At 35.2% G+C, this 23,491-nt stretch overlaps 2 protein-coding genes across 3 annotated transcripts in view; both read left to right on the forward strand.

Annotated features, from left to right (window-relative positions):
* Positions 1 to 18,344, forward strand: part of LOC131669101 (coatomer subunit alpha) — a 174,728-nt gene extending 156,384 nt beyond the window's left edge. For both annotated transcript variants that reach the window (XM_058943736.1, XM_058943745.1), the window contains exon 6: positions 17,837 to 18,344. In XM_058943736.1, the coding sequence (XP_058799719.1) occupies positions 17,837 to 18,070 (234 nt within the window). In that variant the 3' untranslated portion in view covers positions 18,071 to 18,344. The remainder of the gene's footprint in view (positions 1 to 17,836) is intronic.
* Positions 18,345 to 21,969: 3,625 nt separating this feature from the next.
* Positions 21,970 to 22,878, forward strand: LOC131669153 (golgin subfamily A member 6-like protein 25). Its single transcript, XM_058943848.1, has one exon. The coding sequence runs from the start codon at positions 21,970 to 21,972 to the stop codon at positions 22,876 to 22,878; it is 909 nt and encodes a 302-aa protein (XP_058799831.1).
* Positions 22,879 to 23,491: the final 613 nt, after the last annotated feature.

Raw genomic sequence — 23,491 nt, forward strand, 5'->3', positions numbered from 1 at the left:
ATATGATCAAAAAGTACGATCACTTCTTTTGTTTATGATATTATTTACAATTAAATCTCTCGCCCGATATACTTTTTTTTAGATTTGTTGCTATAAGATATATTAAACTCTTCATCTACCATTTTTAATCATGTTTTATATTTTCCTATGTTACTACTCCAGTAATCTTGACTCGCAGTAAAAACTCGTAATAATATTCAAATATCTCGTGCTATGTTTTGCACTCATTTTCAACCTCTTAAAATTAATGCTGATAAAAACTGGACATAAAAACAGTGGATTAAGGTGGCGGTTAGTCTCGCAGAAAGGACCAATTCATATCTTAACGGCGTTAAATAATAATTTATTTAACCAACTTTTACAATCTGTACTATCATTTAAGAACTGTGAAAATTATAGCACAATTTGATAATCCTTTTTTAAAAGATTCGGAACAACGTAGAACGCTTGAATGTATTTAATTTATTGTGATGATCAGAATACAACATACATATACATACAAACATATGTACAGATGTCATTGTTTTTAATACTAATTTTCAGTCAGTTTTTCGGAATATGCTTTTGTTTCTAATTATTTTATGTAATTGTATCAAAATATCCTAGAACTCTTTGTAGTGATACATTAGAAATTCAGATGTGAAAATTTGTTTTATGCTTAAAGAATATTTCTCAATCTTTCATATATTTGTTTTTATTTAGTCCAAGGTATAGAAATTTTTACATGACTCTTTGTTCCGGCACGTTAAACTGTTAAGTATAGGTCCTAAGTATGTTGTACATTATTATAATTACATTAATTTTCAATACTCATGAAAAGGGGTTGAACATTGCTTTATTGAACGTTGCTTTATTGCAAAATTTTCACGTAAATTTGCGTTTTCCCCATATATTATTTTTCCACTTTATTCCACTAGAAAAAAAAGTACTTTTTCTTTGTCTTCAAATATTCTACAAAAATATACTTAAATCATTAAATTGTATCTATTAGATAAAAAATTATTTACGATATAACATAACCTTAAATATGACAAAAAAAAGTGATTTTTCCACTTTTATTAAAATTCTTTAGGAATACTATGGCTCGTTTATGATACAGAAAATAACCTATTGTTTGAATACCTGTGTTATTAAACAAATGAGGCTTCTACTCAATGAAAAATACAGTGAAAACTACTAGTCTAAATATTATCACGTGTTAAAATCTTATGTTTGTGGAAATTTGGTAAATGTATAAAAAACGTTATTAAAAATAAGTAGACCGCTCGATTTTTTGTCATGGCAGGGATTGATTGTCCTTTTTTTGCCTTAGGTAAAATTCAATACATTTAACAAATTTTCGCAAATGATACATCATTAAAAATTCAATATTTTTGATTAAAGACTGGTCGCAGTACACTTTGCAATAAAAACAAGAGCATTCATTATATATTTTCTCAATTGAGACCTTGCATTTGGAAAGTTGTGATGCCATATAGATAAAGTATGTACATATAGATAAAAAAAACAAAGTCTTACACAAGTCAAATAATATAAATAGTGTCATCCTCTTTCTATCAATAGCCACATGTACGTCGTACGTAAATTTGCTATAATTGCGTCGAAAACCCGTTTCTTCTGGATCACTTTCATCATAACAATTTTCTTGCATGGAACTTTCTTCATTTTTAGGTGAATAACTAGCAGGCATAATACATAAATTAATTTTGAAAAAATTTTGTCCACCATCAGCCATAGCTTTGATACAAAAATTGCCCAATAATCCTCTACTTTCGATAACTTTGTCTAAAAGTTCTTCTGCGTTGACATAGACAACAGTGCGTGATTGCTTTTCTGCGTCTGTTCCGCTTTCACAATCAAATTCATGTACACCTGATTTGTAAACATCTTTTAATTCTTTAGACTTTTTTGACATATGCTCTCTGTAGTTTTTTGGAATAGACATTCTACACACATTACACCTTATAAAATTTGTAATTTTTTTCATTTCTCTTTGTGAAGCTGTTAGTTGGACTCGAAAATTATCTAATTTATCTTCATCGAAGAACACTGTCTTATCAATCTTATTTACTGTGATCCTTGTACTTCGCCCAGCAGTACTAAGTTCAAGTCGACATTGACTCGTCTGCCATTTAAATCAGGTTGAGATTCTAGATAGTTTTTAATAACATACGTTGCAATTTGCTGTTGTACTTTTTCTGGGAGTTTCTCAACGAAGCTTATTATATTATCTCTAAGATTATTGCAAGTATGAGTTTTACCTCTTTTTATTTCTTGATAACACTTACTGCAATATTTAATAAGTTCAACAGAATCACTACTTTTATTCAATGAAAGCTTCTCTAGTTTGTGTAATTCATAAAAGCCAGTAGAAATATCAATTTCTTTATTTATATCTCTAAATTTCCCTCTGCCTTTCTCAACTTTAATGTGCCCTTTGGACTTGGCATTCAAGCACACATAACAATTACAATCGTTATTCAAGCGAGTTTGTTTCAATAATAATAATTCCTCATAATGAGGCATAGTTGGTAATTGCCGATTGAAAATTTCTTTTTCAAAATCAAACAGTGTCAAATAACAAGACCTGGATATGCACAAAGGATATTTTTCATGATTTAAATCAAATTCTTTAGATATAAACTTTTTTATAAGTTTTTCAATAGATTGACTTATTAAAAATTTGTCTGGCTTAATTTTTCGAAAGATAATTTTTCGACCACAGGGGCCACATACTTTTTTTCTATTATCCTGATGAGAACACGGCCGAGTCATTTTTAAAACATAAGTTTCAAAAATGCAACTCAAAGAGGTTTTGTGGATTTTTCTTCGGTATATATGTTACTTCAACATGAATTTTCCTCTTACAGATTAGCATGCGCCACCTAGCGGTATAAATAGAAGCTGAAAATTGGCATATATTTAGAATAAAAAACAAGAACTCTATCAAAATTAGCTGAAGAATTTTGAGATAAATAGAAGATTAAACCTTTCAAGTTTTGGATTGTTCATTAAGCCAAGTAAATAATTTATTAAAATAACAATAAATTGTTGGAAAAATGCTATAATTAACAATAAATACTGAATAAAAGCTTAATTTACTTGATTTATAGTTAAAAAAAGGATTGCACATGTAGCCTCGAAAGCTCTACTTATAGCACTTCATGAGCGCGCATAGCGTAAATACAAAAACGTAATACAGGAACCCATAAATACAATGAACTTTCGTAGTATACTGTGAGTCATGATAACCACGATAGCTTACTCGCGTAGAAGAAAAACTCTTAAATCTTCTGTATTAACACTAAGAAAGTAATATCACAGTATATTGAGATACTGAAATATTATGAAGACATCGGTGAATCGTAAAGTTTATTAATTTGACAAAGTCATAAAAATCTCATAGTTACTTATATGTCGGTAAAATATGTAAGAAAAAGAAAAAACTCATGTTTAACTTGTTTGGTCAACTTTTCTGGTCATATTTTATCCAGCCCATTCCTTGTGCATGTTATATTTTACCGACTCTTGAAATTAATCTCTGTACCTAATTGCTATTTTTCGCCTTTACGCTTGACATCGAACCGCAAAAAATCGCTAGTTTCGGTAGTATCCTGAGATTCGACACTATGACACCAATTCAAAGACACTAACTTATCACATTAAAGATGATTTCTTTCTTTGTATAAATCGTTGTGTGGTGCCGTCGTATGAAGTTCTTTGAAAATATTCTGAAGTAAAAAGACGGCCTGGTTCAACTATAAAGCTCTATTTCTCGGACGTTAATAATATAAAAAAATAAACTAGTGTTCTTTTTCTTTTAAGGAATTCTCCAATAAAAATGAATTTAAACAAGTGTTCGTTTCATTCATTATTTTCTCAAAAACATAAATTATAAATTAAGACGATAAATATAATAAATAAAATAAGATAAAAAAAGTTATATAGAATTCATCCATATATTATTTATTAAATTTTTATAAGTAGTCTTCTGATTCTGAAAAAAGTTTTCGATTTTTGAATATTGTAATCTGATAAATATTATCAGATGTAACGGGGTGAGTTACCGTTTAATTAATTTCTATTCGCGTAATCGTATTGAAGAGCGCACGTAATTATCTATGTTTAATACGGGAGTCGGAGAGCAAGGGAAAACGGGTGTCAGTCTACCAACTAACTACAAATACGGAAAGAACGCTTCGAAATTACTGTGAATATCATATACGAAAACTTTTATTATCTTTCAAATGCTACACTAGAATTGGCCCGCGTGTATATGTTTACATCGGCGCTCGCTCGACAACAACATGCAGTGTCGGGACGCTCGCTGCTCTTTGTCCGTAGAGCTATTACATGCACGCTTCGCTTCGATTGATTAGCCGAGTAACAATTGTATCGCGACCGCGAAATTAAGCTGGCCAGCTTACCTTTATTTAGCAGACGTACGGAGACAAGAAGTATAATTCACACGCTCACTGCGGAAAAAGTCTGTCTTTCGTTACTCGCGGATAGCGAACGCGCACGCACGTGGTTTCACCCTCGATGGCGAAACACCTCACACGCTGACGTTCGGCTTTGCAGGCGATGGCAACGCTTCCACTGGCTCAGGTCAGCACTCCGGACAACTCGGTGACAGCTGTCACTGGTAATCGGCTCTGGTTTGGACACTTTAAATGCGGATTTCGATCTTGGCGGCTCACGTATCAATAGCTGGCGTTGTAAACACGGGCGAACGTGATGATGGTTAGTCCCTCACTGGTTCATTTTCAATTGCGCGCGTTCCGTCTGCTCGTGTGCCGAATTCCGTCGTTACATTTTTCGTCTCCCGGCAAGTGCTGCCTCCCGCAGACAGCAATTAGGTTAGAAAATTAGCGCTAATTTGACGTTTACCGTCACACAGATTAAATTTTATATCAATCGATATTTTACTGTAAATATGAAGTTATTGGATGGGTTTTAACCGGAAAGTAAGCTATGTTCGCTTAATAAAAAAATTGATTTATTTTGTATAACGCTCCAATTGTAAGAGTTTACACTCCAATTCTTATAAAGTGCAGTTAAGAAATTTTGTTGTGATATTAAAAGAGTAATTTGGCTTCGGAGCAACTAGGCAAGCTATGATGAGAGCCTTTGCTATTTTTAATCTGTTGATGATTGTTAAGATACGATCTACTCACGAATAAGTCGAATTTATTTCTCAAGGTTACTATACAATGTTACCGCGCCATATCATGGACAGTATCGCGAGAAAAAAAAAATAAAAGGAAAGGGAGAGAAAGCGCTATTGAACGCACGCTACTAATCCCGCTAGAGAGTCGGAAACGATTGGCCATGATATACCCGACCGAGACAAAACAAAAATATTACATGAAAAAAATAGATGTAAATTGAATTAATAAAAATTTTAGAATGTCATTTTACCTTCATGAAATAAATATTTAACATCTTCAAAAGAACTTGGGTCGGCCACAAGAAATTTAAAGTTTATACTGCGGTTGTTTAGTACATTGTGCAACTTATTCAATCGTTTTTTTATTAAAAACCTGTAAGGTTTGATAAATCCATTAAAAATAGGTTATGGCATGCTATTTTCCTATTCATATATCTTATTATATTATCTTTCACGCTTTTTAACAAATATTGACTAGTGCAGATCATAAACTGATTGAGGTTATAATGTCATTAAGTGCTGAAATTGAAAATGACTAGTTTTTCAACATGATAATTTGCAGACTTGAGTCTATAAATTTTAATACGATACCATGAATTCTATAAATCTAAAATCTATTTTTTTGTTATATAAATTTTTCAATATTCACCATACTTTGGACCAATAGAAAGAACCTTATCCAATTCAGCATCTATATGATCTGTAATAATACAGTTCAACAAAATTTTGAACCTGAATAAGACATATCGTTTCTTGTAGATTTTTCGATGGTGAATCCAAATCTAGCCACAGAATTGCTCTAGCACGTCAGGTTTTTGAGATATCCTAACCTAAAAGTCCAAAAATCGACGTTTTAGCCTATATTTTTTCACAAAAAACTACAAACAGCATCTTAAAAAAGAAGTCTTGCTCTTTCAAATGCTATTGAGTTTGCTCAAATAGCTCATTTTTACTTTGAGATACTTAATTTAAAAATGTTCCATTTCCATGAATTCTCTGCCTCTTAAAATCTATAAGGTTCTTAATATTTCGTTGTCGAAATTTGATACTTATGTTATCTTTTTATTTTCAACTTATTTTTCAAGTATCTTTTACAACAATACAATTGTTGCGGCCGAAAACTAGTCAACTTTCGTCATCCCCTGTATATCTTGAAAGGGGCGAAAAAGGGGTGAAAAATGCAAATATAGATTTTAAGAGGAAGAAAATTCATGGAAATGGAACATTTGAAAATAAAGTATCTCAAAGAAAAAAAGAGCTATTTCAACAAACTCAAAGGCATTTGAAAGGACAAGACTTCTACTTTGAGATGTCGTTTGTAGTTTTTTGTGAACAAACAATATGACGATGCTACATAATCTCAAATATAGGCTAAAACATCGCTTTTTAGACATTTAGGTTACGATATCTTAAAAACCTGACGTGCTAGAGCAATTCTGTGGCTAGATTTGGATTCACCATCGAAAAATCTACGAGAAATGATATGTCTTACTGAGGCTCTAAAAAAAGTAAAATTTTGTTGATCTGTTAATTGATTGAAAAACTAATGAATACATAAAAACTATTTCTGAAACAATATATTATTTCATTTTTTATTAATACAACTAATTTTTGCTTAAATAAATTTTTCTATCATATTTGAATTACGATATGCAAATCAATAATTAGGTATCATTCAAATAAATTATGAAGTACTGATTACAAAAATTATTTCACTCTTTAAAAGATAAACTTCCAGTAATTTTATTGACTACTGTGTTTTAGATTAAAATTCATATCCTTGACTCCAATTTATCGTTGATAATGTGACGGCCAGCCGTAACTTAGTTTTTTTTTCCTCTATTAATTTAATTATTAAATATGACGAACGAAGTGGGAACCTTCCTAATTTCCCACGATGAAAACGCATTCGAAATATAAACTTTGATAGTGGCCCGAGCCTGCGTACTCAAGCTTACAATCAACGCTCTATCCTGCTTTGTCCCACACACATGTGTTGACAGGGGCCTACGATCATCGCGTATACATCGTGAAGTGTTATCACGCTGATAATGGAAGGGGACCATAAAAATGCAATCTATCTTTTTTTCCCACCGATTTTTAAGAAAATATCTGTAATATTGAATAGATTTTCATCAATTTTGTAAGCTATTATAATGCGCATCTTTTTGTCACCGAATAACCAATAAATAGAACAGTAATGTATTTTATAATAAATCGTAAAAGGTTTGGATTTTTCTGAATGTTTATAATAATCACTATGTATCGTTATAATTAATTAAGTTTAGTATAATTATATATAAGTAATTATAAACTATAGCGTTACTCTTGCTCTTAAAAGTGGCACTCCGAGAGCCATCTCTGGAGAAAAGGGCCCAAGTTAAAAAGGGACCGCCCTTTCTCTCTCTGAAAATTCACGCCCACAGACCAATAAAGAAATTCTGGATATGATTAGAAAATTTCCCACCAATACAAAATTTGGCCGTTATCGCTTCATGGACCTGAGGAAAGGGATTTCCACCCAACCACCCACGGCTTATAAAAAGCTCTGTACAAGGCTGGAAAGGGAGAGTTAGTTGGAAGTGGAGTGAGCACCAGGAAGTCCCTAACAAGAAGTGTTTACCAGTGAGTGAGTCACGGAGGAAGCATCAAAGAAGAAAAGTCAGCCAAAATTCAATCAAGAAGTCACCCAAGTATATTCAGAGTATATAGAGAGAGAAAGAGGCCAAAGAGCAGAGAGAACGCAACTTTAATAATAAGTGATTTGATAAAATAAAAGTAAGTAAAATCTTATATTTGGCTATCCTTTTCTTTCTTTAAGTAATCCGCCTTTCTTTTGGAAATTCATTAAGCGTGAGTCTGGTGAATTTCCATTAAAGTCCCTCAAGAACACATTAAGCGTGAGTCTGGTGTGTTCGTAATAACATTTGGTTATTACATTCCACGCTAACAAACAGTTTTCTCAACGCCACAATATTGCTCATCCCGGCTTATATGTTACACGATAGCCAAATCAGAGCAACCCTGAGTTTACGCTTACTCCAAGCGTACCTGAGAGTGACCCCGACGTCACAATAAATATAGTTTATTAAGGTTGTGGAACATGTAGATAGCTTTATCGATATATTGAATCAAATATTAAGTTACCAATTGAATATTATAATAAAAGAAAATGTCTCTAGAATAGTAAAAAAATATCTTGATTCTCTAAAAACGTTTCGTAAGAACGAATATTCTTTTGTGAATTAATAACGAAATCCATTCATATTTGAAACACATCTTTGTTATTCAAGCATGCAAAAAAATGAACATTCAATACGGAGAATAATATTTCGGTCAGAAATCAAAAAAGAGTGTTATAACAAGTTTTGTTAAACAAACAATTTGCACAAGTTAAGAGTTATATTTTTCTATATGAAAGGCAAACAGATGATAAAGGTGCCATGTAGAATTTAGAATTCCAACAAAATATACTATACGAGGTGTGATCAAAAAGTAAGGTGAATTTTGAAATTTAGCGGGCTACGTCCGTTCGATCTTCGACTTTTTTATTTGGTTATGTCGGTACACTCGTCTAGAACATACGTTCCAAATTTCAGCTTTGTAGTATGTTTGGTTTGTTTGTGAGAGGCATCAAGGTTAGAAGTGTTTTGCGTGCTCCACGATTTGCTGCTGTCTAAAAACATGGATCAAAGAGTTTGCATTAAATTTTGTGTGAAAAATGGAATCAAATGTTCCAAAACACTTGAAATGCTGAAAGTGGCATACGGTGAGTCTACTTTAAGCCAAAAGAACGTTTACAAGTGGTATAAACTCTTCCAAGAAGGCCGAGAAGACACCGACGACGAACCTCGTTCTGGACGCCCCAGCACATCAACAACTGATGAGAATGTTGAAGAAGTGAAGAAAATAGTGTTGGGAAATCGTCGAATTACCATTAGAGAAATTACTGATGATATTGGCATCTCATTTGGTTCGTGCCAATCAATTTTGACGAGTGTTTTAGACATGAGACGTGTGTCAGCGAAGTTTGTTCCGAAATTGCTCAATTTCGACCAAAAGAAACGTCGCATGAGCATCGCCCAAGAGCTACTGAATGACGTCAACGATGATCCAGATTTACTCAACAGGGTTATAACAGGTGATGAAACATGGGTATACGGTTATGACTTCGAGACTAAGACTCAATCGTCCCAGTGGAGGCATTCTGGATCACCAAGACCAAAAAAAGCACGCCAAGTTCGATCAAATGTAAAGGTTTTGCTTACAGTTTTCTTTGACTGCAGGGGCATGGTGCATCATGAGTTCTTGCCACAGGGTAGAACAGTAAATAAGGAATATTACCTGCAAGTTATGCGCAATTTGCGCGAAGCAATCCGCCAGAAACGTCCGAATTTGTGGAAAAATAAAAATTGGCTTTTGCACCATGATAACGCCCCTGCTCACACATCGTTGCTTGTGCGCGAATTTTTGGCTAAAACCAACACAGTAACGATGCCAAAGGCACCGTATTCCCCAGATCTGGCCCCCTGTGACTTCTTCTTGTTCCCAAAACTGAAGAGGCCCATGAAAGGACGGCGTTTAGCCACGATTGAGGAGATAAAGACGGCATCGAAGGATGAACTAAACAAGATCACAAAAAATGATTTTTTGAAATGCTTTGAGGATTGGAAAAAGCGTTGGCACAAGTGCATTATATCCGAGGGGGATTACTTTGAAGGAGATAAAATAAAAATTGATGAATAAATAAATATTTTTTGAGAAAAATAAAAATTCACCTTACTTTTTGATCACACCTCGTATAAAATACCTTCAGCACCGCTATAATAAATGTAAAGAGTTAAGAGGACTATGTTGTAAATTTAATTGTACTTATTTAAATAAATAGTGTTTTTTAATTTAAATTCATGGACTTATTGAATGACCCTCGTATACACCTTGCGAGTAATCTCACACCGCTACATCCCGATTTCCTTAACCTGCAAAGGCAGTATCTACGATGATACCTACGAGGTAGCATCCCCAGTTCGCTATATTTTCTTAACTCACAAATCCTCTACCTCACGAGGCAGTAAGCTCAGATTGTTTCTACCCAATTTTTTTTAATTCACAAACTCCCTACCCTGTCATACAGTAACCCTAGATCGATTTTTACTTATCCCATAAACCCAACCCTGCTCTGCGGAACAATAATCCAAGGATGCTGTATTCTGATTTTTAGAATCCACAAATGATGTATCCTGAAAGACATTAATATCATATCTTTATACTAGGTGTGTCAAGAAGTAAGGTGAATTTTTACTTTCATAAAAAAATATTTATTTATTCATCAATATTTATGTTGTCCCCTTCAAAATAAAACCCCCTCAGATATAATACATTTGTGCCAACGTTTTTTCCAATCCTCGAAGCACTTCTGGTAAGTACTTTCTGGTATAGCCTTGAGTTTTTCCAGCGATTTTTTCTTTATCTCCTCAATCGTTCTAAACTTCCGTTTTTTCACGGGTTTCTTGAGTCTGGGAACAGGAAAAAGTCGCAAAAGACCATATCCGATAAATATGGTCCGTGAGGTATGATTGTGGTTTTGTTTTTGACCAAAAAGTTCACTACAAGCATCGATAAGTGAGCAGGTGCATTATCGTGATTCAAAATTCATAAATTATTTTTCCACAATTCCTGAAGTTTTTCTCGTATTGCTTCTCGCAAATGGCGCATAACTTCAAATTACTACTCTTTATTGACCGTAGGTCCTTGTGGTAAGAACTCTTGATGTACTATGCCACGATAATCAAAGAAAACAGCGATCAAAACCTTGACATTTGATTGAACTTGACGTGCTTTTTTTGGTCTTCTGGAGTCTTTCAATGGGACAATTGGGCTTTAGTTTCGACGTTATAACCCATTAACCCATGATTCATCACCAGTTATGACTCTTTTAAGCATATCAGGATCATCATTAACGTCGTTTAATAACTCTTGAGTGGTGCTCCTTCGACGGTCCTTTTGTTCAAAATTAAGCAGTTTCAGAACAAATTTTACTGCTACACGTTTCATGCCCAAAACATCAGAAAAAATTGCATGGCACGAGTCAACAGAGATGCATACGTTTTCAGCCACTTCTCTAATAGTGATTCGATGATTTTTCAACACCATTTGTTTCACTTCTTCAACACTTTCATCAATTACACAGGCCGACAAAAAATTTTACCAAGAACCCGAGTATAGTTTTCCGAAGGTTTTTTGCGCGCTGAATCCGAATCCGAGGTCAGAATTACTCTGGTGGCTCCGGTTTTCGAGATATCCTAACCTTAAAGTGCAAAAAACGCGATTTTTGCCTATATTTGAGGTTATGTAGCAAAGAAAAGAAATTTTTTTTCAAAAAACTGTATACATCAAATTAAAGTATGAGTTTTCTTCTTTCAAATGCCGTTGAGTATGCTCGGATATCTTTTTTTTTCACGAAGTTACACAAATTTGAAATAAAAAGCACTTGGCTAACTTGCTCTACCCAGCGTCATGTGGGTATGCCTGCTTAGGGGTTGGGAGGGCTGGTTTTAAAGGGTTGAGGAGGTATTTGGGGATGAGGCCTATCTAGATCATATTAGTACGCATACCTGTGATTAGAAAATGAGTTTTTTTATCAAAAAGCAGTTAATTAAACTTGCTCTACCCAGGGTTATGTGGGTGAGCCTGTTTAGGGGTTGGCAGGGGTGGTTTCTACCCGTAAGAGAGCATTTTGTAAATAGAAGCACGATGCTCACAATATTTTTTAGTGTTTTGTCATATTTCCAAGTTTGGTTTAAATTGGTGAGTGGATCTTTAATATGGTTACTTGTTAGATAGCTTGGGCTGAATGATGTGGTGCTTTTTAAATTCATAAAATTTGAAATTTTCAAATTTGTGTAACTTCGTGAAAAAAAAAGATATCCGAGCATACTCAACGGCATTTGAAAGAAGAAAACTCATACTTTAATTTGATGTATACAGTTTTTTGAAAAAAAATTTCTTTTCTTTGCTACATAACCTCAAATATAGGCAAAAATCGCGTTTTTTGCACCTTAAGGTTAGGATATCTCGAAAACCGGAGCCACCAGAGTAATTCTGACCTCGGATTCGGATTCAGCGCGCAAAAAACCTTCGGAAAACTATACTCGGGTTCTTGGTAAAATATTTTTGTCAAATTCTGTCGGCCTGTGTTATTGAAGTGCTGGGGCGTCCAGAGCGAGGTTCGTCGTCGGTGTCTTCTCGGCCATCTTGAAAGAGCTTATACCACTTGTAAACATTTCTTTAACTCAAAGTAGACTCACCGTATGCCACATTTCACGTGTTTTGGAGCACTTAATTCCATTTTTTACACAAAATTTTACCCAAACTCTTAGATCCATTGATTTCGACAGCAGAAAATCGCCGAGCACAAAAAATACGTCTAACGTTTCTGTCTCGCAAAAGAGAAGTAATCATACAAACTAGCTGAAATTGTGAGTATATGTAAGGGACATGTATACCAACATAATAAAAAATAAATATCCATGATCGAATCTACATAGCCCGCTCAATTTAAAAATTCACCTTACCTTTTGAACACACCTTGTATTTTAATTTTTTTAACCTAAAATCGATGTTTCTTGCACCATATAACTGTAAACTACTAAATTTTAATTTGTTTGATCTTTAATCTTTATACCCTGCGAAGTAATAACGCTAGACCAATACAATCCAATTTTCTTAATATCCCTGATCCCTGTGAAACAATAATCCTCGAACGCTAGATTTTGTTTTTTATATCCTACAAACCCTGTAAACGGTAAGATAATTACTGGGGACCCTATATTTTGATTTTATCAATCCACCATTTCTGTACTCTACGAAGTTTAACTCTAGTTCATTATATTCGGTTTTGCTCAGCCCTCAAACCCTGTATCATGTATAACAATATCGCCAGATTATTACATCCCAATTAGTTTAACCGACAAACCGTGTACCCTATGGGGCAATGGCTCTAAATTACTTAAATTCTTTTGACTTAATCCACAAATCCTGCGAGGTTTTAACGCTAGCCAGCTGAATTTTCTGAGCCCGTAAACCCTGTACCTTTACGAGGGGTATTGGGTTAATTAAAAATTAATATAACGTTCCAGGTTTCTTGCTTGTCGGGAAACATGTTTTGTATGTTAAGGAAATTGGTTGTAGCTGTCTGGGATTATGGTCTGCAGAGTGCATTATTTGTGGGTTAAAGGCATGCTTCAAAAATTATGATTTTTTTTAATTTAGTTCTCTAGGAAACTTTAGACTGACACTTCTTTTATTAAAACCGAAATTTGTCATACATTAATCCGACGACTAAGCTTTGAGAGAAAAATAGCTTTTAGAAAAATGAGTCGTTGAGGCTGAAATATTCGAGAAGTGTATTTTCGACGACAAATATATCCTTACTTTTTGATCACATCTCGTACATACTGCTGAACAATTGATGAACTCTATCTTCAACTATAAATAACTTTTTAGTAGTCGTTTTTTCCTGAAAAATAGTATGGCATTTATAAGTCGTTGCTAGGAAAATATTTACCTAGAATTGTATATCAATTAAATAGTATAAATAAAATTATTATCAATTTAGAATAAATCACGTGAATGGTATATAAAAATTCTGGATAATGTGTATAATGCAAATCAGACTATCACAATTTTGATGCAAGCCTCTAAAAAAATACAAACGAATAGATTCGATGGAGAATAAAAGATGAATAACAATAGTATACGTATATTGTTCGATGGTAAAACTGTGGATAGATTTGATGCATGAATTTCTTAGAGATAGTACATTTAAAAACTATCTAACATATAAGAAAGTTTATAGTTAAATTTTACATATAAAGTCATGGCTACCAAATATATTGTAACAGAGTAGATTTTATTGTTAGGACAATATGATATGTCGAAGGATATATCTTCTGTGAGAATATGCGTATGACAAAACAAGCAGTTGTGAACACAAACCGACGTTAGGATTGTTCTGAACAAGAAAAATATACAAAAATGGTCAAGGGTTAGAAGATCAAATATTTTTCTTCATATTTGTTATCGTTAAAATTTTACTGCTATAAAATATTTTTGCTTATAAGTCAATTGCTATTTTGTAATTAATATATTTCCTGTAACAGTTTTGTCGTTTATTTCAAGATAAAATAATTTTTTTCTGCAAATATAGAACACAATTTTTATTTTTCAAATAAACGAGATGGCTACAAATAATTTATTCTAATCTATTTTAAGTTGTTTATTCCGTTCTTTCATCTAGTAAACAACAAACATCAATATCATACATATTAACATAGAAAATCAATAACGTAGACACCGCGTAGAAATCTGAAAAAAATATATTATACTCGTACGTATAAGATTACTTATCATGTAATGAATAATAAGATAATAGCAAACACTTGCTACATACTAATTGCATCAAAAACCACATTTTTCAAATTTCTTAATTACTAGTGTAAAAATTATTTTAATTTAATTATAAGATGGGTATTTGGTGTTAACCAATCTAAAGGGTCAATAGTCGGTAAAGGCTGTCGGCCGTTCTGGGAAGCCGAACCATTCAGCGGGACACTGACCGGTTGCACCTACCGGACATGCAGGGAGGGTACGCGCCGCATACGCGGAGTGAGATAGAAAGAGTCAGTCTAAGAGAGAACTCTTACAGATTCACGTGTGGTGATAAAATCGAGACCCGTCTGTGAAAATTTGACGAGAAACTACACCGCAACACGCATGCCTTTTTTCGGATACCGAATTCCCATACAGATTATCGCAAGACTGTTCAGTGAGCTATATTCCCGACAGTATCGGAAAAAGGCATTTTAAGAGAGCGTTTCAACAGAACTCGAAAACCAGGATCAGCTGACTTCACCGGCAATCGGATAGATAGCCTAAGTAACATACAAACGAGAGCAGAATTCGCTAGGTAAGCTGGCCAGCTCCGCGTAATATGCTTGCATGTTAGAAGTTAAATCGCCGGTCGATCTCACGCGAGCTCTCAAAGCGAGTAATGATAATTGCGCGCAGATGTAAATTCATTGTAGGCGAATGATCGTTGCGTGCGGGAAGAAGTTAAAAATTAACCTCCACACCAAATATAAAAGACAAGCATTATTGATCAGATGGTTTAAGGTGAGTTGACCCCAGGGAGCAACGTGAAATTGGACAGAAGTATCAGTAGTAAAGGCAAATACACGCATATATATACGTACTCAACTGCTGTTCGTTATGTCTCTCTCTCTCTCATATTATAATATACCTTTGTAAATTAAATATGTGTTAATAGGAGGGGGGTCAATAAGTCTTTACAAAAAGAAGGAAAAGAAAGTTTTGCGTATGTAATTTTTTTTTATTTTTCAACATAATCTCCTTGAAGGTCGATACATTTTATTAAATAGCCTTCCAGTTTTTTTAAACCATCAGAAAAATATGATTTCTGAAAATCCTAAAAATAGGCATTTATTTCGGCGATGACTTCTTCATTCGAATGAATCGTTGTCCGGCAAGCCATTTTTTAAGGTTAGGAAAGAAGACAAAGTTACTGGGAGCCAAATCAGACGAATATGGTAGATGATCAATTAATTCGAACTTTAAATCGTTAATTTTTGCCATCGAAACTGCACACGTGTGAACTCGAGCATTGTTTTGAAGAAAGAGGCATTGTTTTTGTTCAAGTGAGGACGTTTTTCTCTGATTTTTTCTTTCGCTGACCTAGTAATGACGCATAATATTGTCCAGTGATCGTCTGGCCCTTTTCCAAATAGACGATGTAGATGATTCCATACGCATCCCAGAAAACCGTGGCCATAATCTTGCCAGCTGACTTTACTGTCTTTACTTTCTTTGGGGCTGGTTCTCTTGCGGTAATCCATTGTTTGGACTGTTCTTTGGTTTCAGGAGTGTAGTGGTGTACCCATGTTTCGTCTACAGTTACGAGTCGACGCCAAAAGTCTTCCGAATTACGACGTATGCGTGTCAAAAGAGCCTCAGAAGTGACTACGGGGATTCGTTTGTTTTCATCAGTAAGCAAACGCGGCACCCATCTTGCTGATATTTTTTTCATCCCTAATTTTTCATGCAAAATTGAAATGATTGTACCCTTTGATACCCCTGTGGTCTCAACTAATACTCACAATTTTAATCTTCTATCACTCAAAACCATAGTGGATTTTGTTGACCATTTCGAGCGTACTCATTTCTACGGGGCGTCCTGAATGAGGTTCATCTTTTGTTGTTGTACGGTCGCGTTTGAATTCATTTACCCAGTTATAAACAGTCTTAAACACAGGGTCAGACTTGCTATGAACGGCGTTCAACTCAACTGTGACTTCTTTTGGTGTAAGGCCTTTCAAATGAAAATGTTTTATCACCGCGCAAAACTCTTTTTTTTCCATTTTTCAAATAAACCAATAACTTTTTGTTCAACCAACGCTCACAAAAAAATGACTTACAATTAGTGAATCGAGCTGAAACTTTGTACGATATCTAGTTAGTAGTATTGCTTGCCAAAATCATCATAATTTAAGCGTTACGAGCGCCATCTCTTGGATTTTGTAAAGACTTGTTGACCCCCCCTCCTCGTATGTATCACTAAGTTTCAGTGGGCTGAAGTGAGGTAGGTGAGAGAAAGAGAGTCATACAGAAATAGAGAGAGAGAGAGACGGGTTCGATTATCGAACGCGCGGACCACGAGAAAAGCGCTCGGTTTCTCGGCGCGAGAGATTCAGCTTGAGGCTTTGACGTGAACAGACGTGCGCCGGCTAGCGATCTCATCCCCTTTGTTTAGTATACTCAAGCTTTCGGCAACCAGATCGACAACGATATCCAGGAGAAGAGAGCTCGGAGAGTAGAAGGATGAAGGAAGAGAGTGAGTATTTGTGTGCGTGTGACGGCCTTCTGCCAACGGCGCCTGCCGGGGCAGCGATTTGTAAGTACCGTCGCGCATCTTATCTCTCTCTTATTGGCTTCTTGCTTTCTCTCTCACTCTCTTTGCTTTGCCGTACATACGTATACATATTTCTTTTCTTGTTTGTTGTAACACCCGTGTTATTGCGAATAAATACCTCATCTACTGTTCTCGCGCGATTTGTTTTTAATTCATTAATCCACTTATCCTGTCGATCCCTCTAGTTTCGCGTTTAGGTATGCGGGTCTAGCGCCTCGACCTGGCATTGGAGCCACGACGCCCCGACAACACCTGATGGACTGAAGTTCCAGGTAGGAGACAAGCCGAGCCATCCTGCCTGAGCAAGCCCTGATACATCTAATTTCTTTCCACTATCATTTATTATTTATCCTCGTTACAGTACTTAACAGGGGGGCGGGTATCTTTACAACGAGGGACTTTGTGCGCTTATGCCCTCTCTATGCACTAAAAATCCCTCCACTGTTACACATAATATAATAGAAATAAATTTAGTCACCTAAATTAATGTAGATAAATATATTTGGAAGAAAATTGGAAAAATACCTACAATAATTAATATTTATGTTCTAGGATAAATTATTACAATGACTAATCAGATTTAAAAAGTATAACCACTTTAATCAGATATCAGATGACATACTGAATCATTCAAATCTATCTATTTCAGTATTTATTAATATGACATTATTCATTTACAGGTTTGTGATAATAATCCAACCGATGAAAATCAATTGGAATACGATGAACATAATCCATTCACACTATGCGCAGCATCTTACAAACCTATTTATAAAGGAAAAACTGGAGTGAAATGCCCATTTTGCCATGCATCCTACCAAGTGCTGTTCAAAGGTCAAATTTGCAATATTTGCGAAGTAGCAGAAATTGATAAAGAATGTAGTGGATTAAAATTAACTTTTTTACATAAATGATTAAAGTATTTTACGTGAATCGTAAAATACCAAAGCTGTATTGGTTACATAATACAAAAGGTAAATTGGATTAAAAAATTTAGTGATTTTGTTAACGATAAATATATAGTTCAATTTAGAAAAATGTACGCGAGAGAATATATCCATTACATTACTGCAGACCACTTTTTTTATATAGCTACTACCTTCAGCTAACTTCTATAAATTATTAAACATAAGTAACCAATAAATTGCAATAAATTAATCGTTAACCTTCAAAATCATACATTAAATAATTCTTCTTAATAAATCCAATTAAATGGTGGTTTTAATTATTTATAGTTTTACAACAAATAAACCCTTGTCCTTCAAAATCATGTATTAAATTATTATTTTTCCTAATTAACTCATTAATTCTAGTCAATTATGATTATAAAAAATTATTATTAAAATTCTCATATATGGTAACGACATGCACCTAAGCTTCATGTAAAGTTCAATGATTTGACAGACAAAGGCTGACAAAAGTTAAATGACACCATTGTACCAATGATCCCTAGCACCTAACTCAGTATTCCATCGCCTGGAAGACTCTAAATACTTCCGTTGATTGTATGTGCCTCCTGCTAATTCTATATAAACATGTACCATGCATGATGGCACCCGTTCATATAGATGAGCCACAGACGTATGAAACGATAGATTCTAATTAGCAGATGAGGAACATTTCCATCGTGATAAACGACGTGGAATATTCTTGACTAGCAAGATGTTACAGTTCACAATTGCGCAATTTATTCTCGGGCCTAATCCCCTAAAGGAATTGCGCTGAGTGAAGAAGAAATAATCCAGGTGGAACATTTTCCGTAACTACAACAGAAGTCAAAGTCTCTTCCCCCGCGTGATTATACTGTTACGTCTTACGACGCATCCTTTTTATAAAATGCACATTCGCGAAATTCAAAGCTACTAAACTATTCGCACGTCAGCAAAAGCTAACTAAACGCGAGGTAAATGACTCTCCGAAATTAAGCCTTACGACGCATCCTTTTTGTAACATATGCACATTCAAAACTGCTAAACTATTCACACGACAGCTAAAAGCTGTCGAAACACACTCCGAAACTAAGTCACCAAAACGCAAGAATTTATAATAAGCGAAAACAAAAATGTCACACAATATCGCAATACTGACCTGAAAAGAGCTATAAAAGATATAAAAAGCAATGAACAAATTACTCAGTCAGTTGATCAGTAGTCCGTCAGTCAGTCAATAAGTACCTGTAAGACTCAACTCCGTACACACTCGGTCCGACAATTGGTGATCATTTTACTTAATAAACTCGCGACTGTTACAAAGTAATATCGTGCAAGTATTATTCAACAACCTATCCTATTCAATTCAACAAGCAGTTCGAGCCTGCTACACTCATACAATTCAACAAGCAGTTAGAGCCTGCTACACTCATACAATTCAACAAGCAGTTAGAGCCTGCTACATTTTATCAACAATTAAAAGCTACGATTATCAAGGTAGTACAATTATCAGACATACATTTCCACATACATTTATTATAAGTGAGACATATCCAACCACTAGTCAACATATTAGAACGTCTCATTCATTAGCTATTCGTAGTTGATGCACGAGACGTAACAACACATTTAAGTTAGTGGCCAAAAATACCTCTGTTACCCTTTTCCTCTCTGAGAGCCGCAAGTGTGATTCCTCCATAGAATAAGCGCCACCGGTAGGAGGAAGCGAAAAATAAATACAAGCCTTGACTGTCGCACTAACAGACGAGAGCATGTCGTGAATCCGGAAAAAAATATCGTGAACGATATAAACAGCCCAGTATGGATCAAACGAAATTGGAACAGCATTAAAGCTCACAGTGGAGGGGGATATTTCTACCGTCATGTTTGTAGAGGATAGTGCGAGCAGTTATCAACTGCTGACTCCGTCTTTCTTCCTGAAAGATAGAATGGTAAGTACTAAATTTTCTGTCAGCGACCTTCAGGGCCGCCTATAGTTTTTATTGGCACAAGCTAGCGAATCCGAAAGTAGTTCGAAGGACTACCTTCATCGATCAATGAATGTAGCAAGCACCAGAGTCATTCCTTGTTTCCATGCCGACGGCTAAATAGTATACACACTAATCGAACGCAATAATAAGGTTAGGATGAATAATCAGATAGATCGAAAAAAAACTGTAACGCTCAGTTAATATCGATCCATTTTATTTAAACATTTGCCTGGTACATGAGTGATTCCACAAATTTGATGAAAAAAAAAAGATAATGGTACATTTAAGAAATGTAATTTTCATATAATTTGACACATATGAATTTAAAAAAATATGATATGCATAATTATTTTTTATGTTGTCAGAAAAATAAATTAATATAAAGACTTTTTTTCCGCAAAATAATTCAAAAGTATATAAGTCTATAAGATTTTTTTTAAACAAACAATTAAATTTAACAATATTTATTTTTATTATTATATCTACGTTTATTTACAATCTGCCTCGTATATTGAGGCAATAAGTAATTTGATTACAGTTTAGCGAAAAAATATACATGATGTTTAATAGAATACTCCATTAAGTATTCTATCTTTTTTTTACAAGGTGCTTATAAAATTACAATTTATTTATTTATTTATGTATTCAGTATCTTATGTTTCTTCAATCTGGTATTTGTAATGGATATCTCGAGTAGCTTGTTGACAAGTTTATTCGGGTGATTTTGAAGTCTGGAATTATATTTTTCGTAGAATATTTTAATTTAGCGAAGATGTCTTCTTTCCATATAAGTATTCGGTCTAGGTGAATACCTAAGTATTTTAGTTGGTTACTTTTTGGGATGTATTTGTTATTTAGTGTAATAGGTGGATAAGTACCTTTTCAAAGTGTAAACGTTATATGTATTGATTTACTTTCACTTACCGTTATTCTCCAGGAATTTAACCATCTTTGAAGATGATTATTTGTGTATTATTGTAATGCTTCTGATGCAATTGTTGGTTCGGAGTGTGTTGTGTAGGAAAATAGCGTAGATGTAAGCATGCATTAAAAATAATTTTTATGAACTTCATTGCTATTACGGCTAACATTTTAATCATTTTGCCAGTAATATTATCATATCCGGGGGCTATCATATTTTTAATATTATTAATCAGAGACTTCCGGTCTCGAGCTCGAGCGGGAAAGAGGCATGTGAGACGTGAGCTGGCAATCTGAGTAGCGAAAATAAGGCAAAACTGAGCAAAAATAGTTGAAAAGTGAAGTGGTATACCGAGAAAGAGTGGATTTATCGACCTAGTTAAAAGAAAGTGAAGAAAGAGAGAAGATAAGAAGAAGAGTGAAAATAAGAGGAGCAGCAAAAGTGAGGTTATGGAAGCAGCAAACATGGATGCGGAGGCGGGTGCGGGAGAGCAGGGGACGCTAAGAAGGGGCAGAGGCAGGCCCAAAAAACAGGAAAACGAGAAGAAAGGCAACGAGAAAATTGATATAAGAGCGTACTTGCAGAAAGAAGAGGAGAGCAACGAAGCTGGGTTCGCGAAAAGCGACAAAATCACGCGTTCACCACCGAGGAAGGCTGACGTAAGGGTCAGCAACAAAAAGAAAAAGAAGCATTGTGAGATAGTGCAGAGGACAGAGGATAAAAGGGAGGTCAGCGACGATGAAGATGAGGAAACCGAGCAAGAAGAGGATAACGGGAAAGACGTGGAAGAGGCGAAGGAACCGGAAGGTTAAACAGGCGAGGTCGATAAGGAATAAAACGGAGAAAAGATAGAGAAGAACAAGGATGGGAAAGGAGGGAGAAAGAGCAACAACAAGAGCACGAACACGAGAGACGATGGCAGCAACAGCGAAGGAGAAGAATTAAAGGAACTACAAAGAAGAATAAGGAAAATGGAAGAGCAGAGGAGGATAGATGAGCAAGCAGTGGAACAAGCAAAGGAAACGGTGAGAAGGGTAGTTGAGAAGTTTGACGGAAAATTGGCAGAGATGGAAAAACGAATGGAAGAAAGGATGAGAGAGCAAGAAGAGAGGTTAGAGGCGAAAATGAACAAACCGAAGAGAAACGGTAGATGTAGGAGGGAGGAAGAAGAAAAGGAGAACGAGAGCGCAGAACACGAGAGCAACGTGGAACAAGAAAGGGAAGAGACACAGCGACCAGACGACGATCAGCAAGGAACTAGGGATAGGAGCAACGCGGAAGGAGGAGAAGAGCCAAAAGTAAACAAACCGGACGCAATGAAATTAGGAGAGTACGAATGTGAAATGAAGGAGAGAAGGAGCAGAAAAAACAATGTATTTATTAGAGGAGTAAGGACTTCGGGAAAAAGATTAAAAGAAGAAATAGAAGGAATAATATTAGGAACTACAAGGAAACAGTACAATATAGAAAAGATGAAACTCTTAAGGGGAGGATTACTACTGACCTTCGAACACTTTAGAGATAAAATTGAATTTATGGAGCAAGCGGAAGACTTTGAAAAAATAGGAATAAGAGTAGAAGAAGAGAGAACACCTATAGAAATAGAAGTACAGGAATGGATTGAAACGATAGCAGAGCAGAAAAGGAAGAAACATAACCAAGTGCAAGTGGGTTACTTAAAAATAATAATAAACGGGAGGATGAGCATATGGGACGAAAGAAGAGGAAATATAGTGGAGACAACAGAAAGGATGTTTTTTCCGATCAGGAGAGAGGGAGAGGAGCAACTGGAGAGGAGAGGGAGGCCACAGCAGGGAAACAGGGAGCAGTACCACGGCAGAGAACAGAACGAGTATAGAAACAACAATTCCAGAAGATGAAACCGGCAGTTTGGCAGTACAGGAAGATGGCAAGGAGAAGGAGGGACCAGCGAGTGGAGCAACGGCGGACGAAGAGACCAGCGAGCAACGAGGGGTAGGTTGTAAGCGCGTAGCGTGGAATATAGCAGGGAGCAAAAATATATTAAAGTGCAGAGACTTTCTGAGTAAATTCGATATTATTTTGTTACAGGAAACGTGGGTAGAAGGAAGTAAAGAACAAAATTTAATCAAAAAATTGAACAAAAAGTGTAGATGGGAAACGAAAGCAGCCGTTAGGGTAAAAACGAGAGGCCGGGCCAGCGGGGGGGTTTCGGTGGGGATTAAGAAGGGCTAGGCAAAAACGCGGAGTTTAAGGAATGGGAATGCGGGGTAGTAATAAGAAATATTCCGTTAGGTATTGAAAAAATTGATGTAATGACGATTTATAATCATGCGAAAATTAACAAAATGATTAAGAAGCCGAAAGAATTGATAGAGGTGAGTCTATTTGACAAGAAAAAATTCATTATAGCAGGGGATTTTAATGTAAGGGTGGGGAACGAGCAAATAAGTAAGGGTAAAACGAGAAATTCGGAAGATAGAAAAATGAACAGAGAGGGAACAAAATTACTAG

The sequence above is a fragment of the Phymastichus coffea genome, unplaced genomic scaffold (genome assembly GCF_024137745.1).
Source record: "Phymastichus coffea isolate CEN01 unplaced genomic scaffold, Cenicafe_Pcof_1.1 PCOF00007, whole genome shotgun sequence".
NCBI lineage: Eukaryota > Metazoa > Arthropoda > Insecta > Hymenoptera > Eulophidae > Phymastichus > Phymastichus coffea.

Excerpts from the sequence above, each read along its gene's own strand:
- LOC131669153 (XM_058943848.1), top strand. The coding sequence starts at position 21,970 with ATGGAAGAGCAGAGGAGGATAGATGAGCAAGCAGTGGAACAAGCAAAG.